Source organism: Egretta garzetta, unplaced genomic scaffold (assembly GCF_000687185.1).
Source record: "Egretta garzetta isolate BGI_Z169 unplaced genomic scaffold, ASM68718v1 scaffold14, whole genome shotgun sequence".
Lineage (NCBI taxonomy): Eukaryota > Metazoa > Chordata > Aves > Pelecaniformes > Ardeidae > Egretta > Egretta garzetta.
In genome coordinates this window covers 5,470,085-5,475,516 of record NW_009259588.1, presented here as the reverse complement: position 1 = coordinate 5,475,516, position 5,432 = coordinate 5,470,085, and the positions used below count along the sequence as shown (strand labels likewise).

Here is a 5,432-nt window from a genome sequence, read left to right as displayed (position 1 = left end):
CGTGTTCTTGCTCAGAATGAGAGGGCTGCACAGCAGAGCGAAACAAAGTCGATGCCAGCTTCGTAACAGCATCGTAACACTGTTGTGTAGCTGTAATGGTATTTCTTAGCCACCTAACCCCTAAAACTTACTGTAGTGCATAACAGTGCTTTTCGAAGGCTTGTCCAGTGCAAGTGGATCACTGACAGGTTACCTATACTTTCAGGCTGTTCCAAAGAGGCCGTATATTAGCGTTTATTTCCTCTCTGTACCACTCGGCCATCCCGCTCGTGCCGTGTTTACTGATAAGCCCACAGTGCCGTCAACATCAGCTTAGACAGAACTTGAAGTAAGCTCATTCTTGCAAGTGCTGTTGCTGTTTAAATCCTGGAAAGTTTTCATTTCATGCACGTTGATGAGGGTGAGCATGTGTTTCATATCTGGTCTGGTTTTTTGATAATTGGGAGACATACTCTCTTTTCTTAGACATGTCTAAAAGAGAAAACAGAAAGGAAAGGTCAAAACTGAGAATTCCTATGAAAGGTAATTTTTTTAAAAGTTTGAAAGTTTTGCTTTTTCTCCTTGCTAACCATAGCTCATTACGCCTTTTCCATTTGTTTGTCTCCAGAAGCGCCCAGTACAAAGAAAAGCTGCTGTTTCTTGCTCAGTCAAGGAGCTTTAGAGGACAAAAGCCTCAGTCACAAAAGGAAATTTATATTGAATTCAAGCTTTTATATGAACAGGCCTTGCATCAAGCCCTTGCAAGTGTGTTTCCACCTGCCTTCAATACAGGCCAGTGCCTGAAATACTTTTATCAAGTTGTCAAAGTAAAGCTCCAGTCCTGACAACCAGTCTTAAACTTAATGTCGCTGTTGAGTTTAGTGGAGATAAGGCAAAATTTCCACTGAAAGAGAGGACAAGGCAACCTGTAAGAACTTAACAGGCATTTTAAATAATGAAGCTCACTTGTGAGATCAGGGAAATATTAAATTTTGATGAAAGCTAGGTTGATACTTGAGACTGGACCTCAGCCAAGAGTGAGATACATGTAATTCCACCAGAGTGGTTATCTTCATTCCATGGCTCTGTTTTTTCTAACTGCACCACTAAAACTGGGACTTTTTTTATGTATGGGAAGGAGAGGTTTCTTAGAGATCGGGAATTTTTTCAGGACACAGAGCAGAACAGGGGCATCTGTCTCTTCTGAGTGATATCCTTGCTTTCATACTTTCATCCTAACAAATTCCTACAAGATTTATCTTGTCAAACTTTAGTCTGAATGGCACAAATTACTGGCAGAATTGTCAATCTAAAAAAGAGACAGGCATAAATTTAATTGCTCCCTGAAGATACATGAAAAGCTACATTTAGCTGCAGCTAATTAGATATTCTCCAAGCAACAGTTATGATTCATCTGCTGAGGAGCAAAACAAGAAGGCAAATATGAAATAGGCAGCAAAAGTTAAATTTGACGTCCCAAAATGCTGGGGTTGGTTTTGTTTTGTTTTTAATTAGAAATGCAGCCGGTGTTGCACTGTACTGAGACCTGAGGTTCATGCTGCCTTTAAGCCAGGAGGCGCAGACCTCCTGGTTTTTCCGCATGAGGGGGTGACTTTACCACTACCGCAGACAAAACATAGTTTTGCTTCTGTGAAATGAGCTTCCCAAATACCTCCTCTCCCCACCTTTCCCAGAACTACCCGCCAGCATTAAGGGTATGGATAAAAACCTGAGGAGGTTCTCTTACGAGGACCTTAAAATGTCTGTTTACCAGGAAAGATGGAGCTTCACAAAAACACCCATCTGAAATGGGGCTGTCACCAATTTACAGGTACGGAAACTGAGGCAAAAAGTAGGTGGACTTGAATGTGTCCATCATGCCAGCACACAAAGCTATGCCATAGCTGGGGAAGGGATCCCAGGGGCCTGTGCCTCCATCTCGGGCAAATGCTGTTCCCAAGAATCAAACCAGAAGAGCCGTTGATGGGCCCTTAAGCTGAAGAGCAGCTTGCACTCAGAGTAACTGGAAGCAGAAATGGGCAGCGGGGTGCAGGAAAAATAACTGGTTTGAGTTAGATCAGGGTGCAGTGAAATGTTTTATCTATCTGGCACTCCATCCTGTGTTCCTCGTGCACCTGAGTTTCCTCTGGCTTTCAAAATACTGTATAAGTATTTAAAGGATTTGATCATAAACTAAGTATGAACACCAACTTCTGACCGGCTGTGTTAAGGTAGTGCCAGCAGGGAAAATGAGGGGGAGGCAGGTTGTTGGGTTTGGTTGGTTTGTTCATGAGAAAGGGAATTACTTACACAGGTAAAAAATATGAGCAGCAAGTAAAAAATCCCAAGGCAAGTCAGCATGAAAAGCTCTGCTTTGTATTTTTTCAATTTTTCATCTTCTATTCCAGGGCAACCTAAAATGTAAAGCAAAGGGTTAAATTTTTCTGGTGTTTGTAAAATATTTTTAAACTGTTACCTTCATGAAATGTCACGCAGAGCATAGGACAGTCAAGAGGCTCTATTGTACCTGTTACTTCTAAAGTGACTGTGCCACTCAGATTGCGTTCTCCACTCTGTTCCTGCAAAGTGCACTTATATGTCCCACTGTTCTGGCTGGTCGCATTTTTGATCCTCAGTGAAAAGAAGGTGTCGTTGGAGAGCTCCACGGACCCCCCAAGTTCTTTTGGATAATGAGATTCCACGGTGAGGATTTTCCATGCTATTCCTTCACCATCTCCAGCCATCTGGAAAACACAAATATATTTCTCGTTTGGGCAACAGTGTCATCCTGAGTTTTAGGGGAAAGAGAGTTTTGAAGCCGGCTTATGGCTGAAAATGCAGAGGCTGAAGAGAGGCCGGGGGGAGGGGAATGACCTCAAAAATGTCTAATACATTCGTGCTCACCGTCAAAAAGTATTTGCTATTTTGCTTAAATAGGCACTGTATTTGTAAGCAGACACTACGGAACTATTCTGTAATAGCTTCTTAATCTGCCTCACCTGGACACAACCCTGGTAGAGATGTAACTTGATAAAAGGCAGCGGTAGAGCTTGCTCTCAAAGCACCTACGCAGAGGCCCCAAAGGAGCTCAGGGAGAGCGTAAGCCCATGGGGATGGAGCCGAGGCAGCAAGAGGCAGCCCTACCCGGCTGCTTAGCGGCGGCTCCGGGGACCAGAGGTCCCCCGGGCAGCGTGGCAGCAGGCAGGTGAGGCTCCACTGCTGCCTGCGCTAGCCCTGCTGGCACGCTCTCCGCCATGGGGCAGTGGGAATTAAACCTGCCTAGCCGGCAGCCAGGCCGCAGCGCGCGCCGGCGCTGGCAGCACAGGCTGGCATCCTCCCAGTGACCCCACGGCCCGGAGCTCCTTGTGGGAACGCAGCCCTGGAAACTGCGCTTGCCTGCGCCAGTTTCTGTGCAGCTGACCCCTGAAACCACCAGAGGAATGGGGGTTTCCCCCTCTCCCCTCCCCTCCCCTCCCCTCTCCTCCACTCTTTGTTGGAACCAAAGAACAAAAAAATCACTTCGACTCCTTCAGATTCGGTTGCGTGAAGGTCACAAGCAGGTTCTGGTGCACTTGGGGAGCAATTGTATGTTGAATTTCTTAATTGTAACCAGAAGAGCTACATTCCTTGGCATTGCTGAGAGGCTGCTGGAGGAATGAAGCGTATTCCCAGAACAGTTTGTACTGCGGGGCAATAGGATGCACTGAAAATGACAATTGGCTGGGAACCACAAAGAAGAGAGAAATCACTAACTTGATTTGAAAGGTGGGAGAAGGGTTTGAATTAGCCCATGTCCATTCTTATTCATCGACGTTGTTCCCTGGGATTCGAGGCAGCGTGCCCTCCGTGAAGGTTTCACGAGTAATGAATTCAGTCTTTCTGTGGACCAGCAGAGCCAGAGCCACCTCATACAGTCCAAGGCTCAGCTTTTCAGCCAAACCTATAACTAATGCAAGCCAAGGCTTTTTTATTATTATTATTTTATTTTAGTAGACACATTTTTGGGTTGCACGTTGGTGCTTACTTTCTATCAGTATAGCTACTGCATCAGGGTGTAAGAGTTACACTGCAAGTTATTAAAATTAACACAATTTTCTCAGACTGAGGCTGGGAGTATCTGGTTTCCCTTTCACATATTTGCATGAGGAAAGCATGCTCGGGAGTCTGGAGGGAAATCTGGGCCTGATGCTCAATTATACTTTGCTGCTTTTGCAGCCCTAAAATGGTGTAGAATAAGCCACAACTTTTCAGGAACCGGGGAAACAGACTAAAGCACAAGATTTTCATAATTGTAAAGATCTTTTCTTCAGAAAGGTTTGGGGTTTTTTAGTGTATCAACTGAAACACAGAGCAGTAATTCCCTGGGGCTTTCCACACTTTACCCAGCAAGAGGGAAGAAAGTACCTTCTTCCTCTTAATCCCCCAGTAAATTTACCCCAGCTTCTCTGCCTTGTTATGCTCAGCCCCAAGCAGCTATGAGACAAGCAGTATCTGTGGTGGTTTTCAGGCTGTAGGGACTTCACTGTGCTACAGGGATTTAGAAATTCTTGGGCCCTGCACATCGTCAGGGATGTGGCCAGAGGAATTCCAACACCGGGGCTGGGCTCAGCTCTGGTTACAAGTGGGTCAATAGCAGTTAAGTGGATAGAGTTGACCTCCCTCAGATCTAATTTTTGCCACTCTCCCTTCCCTTACCACCCCCTTCCTCAGTGAAATTCAAAACTGCCCACAGGGCAGTAAAGAGAACCAGCCTGGCTGCCCTTCGCGTTGCCGTAAAATGCAGATAGGAGGTCTGAGCTGCACGTAGAAAATTAATTTGGGTGGTTTTTTTCCTTTTTTTATTTCACTGGTAGCATAAATAATTGTTGTCTTGGGTGGTAAATGGTGCTGTGAGACCTGGGAATCAGAAAACACTTTGATCTTTCTGTATGCAATTGTAATCACCGCTGCTAGTGTAAGGGAGAAATAAATTAAGTCCATGCATCCTATGCCTGGCCATGCGCTTATTCCCAGTGAGATTTTTGGTAAATGATTTAACTTCCCTATTTTATGGGGACACCGAGGGAAAGGATGGATTATTGCCTCCAGAGCTTTTCGAGGCCCTCGGCTGCTGTCAGGAGTACGGCGACGGTGGCCCTGGGGACACCGCAAGTCAGAACTTGGGCCTTGCACAGGCCTGTTCTGCACAAGGCAAAGCACCGTCCATGAAGCGGCACCAGCAGCCTCTCCCCAAAACAGAGGAGAAAGTTCCTTTGCAGCTTCACCTGGCTCCCTCGCCTGGGGGGAAAACTGGTCGCCATCTGGATGGAGGGGTCAGGAACCTTTGCATTTGGGGAGGAGGAGGAACGGTTCACATGTGTGGGTTTAATTCGCGGTTTGCATGCCTCTCTTTCTCCCTTCACTCTCCCCTTTGCTGAAGAGCAAAGGCAGGCCGTGGCGGGGCTGCTCTGGCC

The 5,432-nt window shown here is 46.1% G+C and overlaps 1 protein-coding gene across 1 annotated transcript in view; it reads right to left on the bottom strand.

Annotated features, from left to right (window-relative positions):
• Positions 1–312: 312 nt before the first annotated feature.
• The window catches only part of CD83 (CD83 molecule), a 12,649-nt gene continuing 7,529 nt past the window's right edge, over positions 313–5,432 (bottom strand). The window contains exons 3-5 of the mRNA XM_035893518.1: positions 2,507–2,723; positions 2,290–2,393; positions 313–471 (exon numbers count right to left, since the gene is read on the bottom strand). Coding sequence (XP_035749411.1) covers positions 313–471; positions 2,290–2,393; positions 2,507–2,723 — 480 coding nt within the window. The remainder of the gene's footprint in view (positions 472–2,289; positions 2,394–2,506; positions 2,724–5,432) is intronic.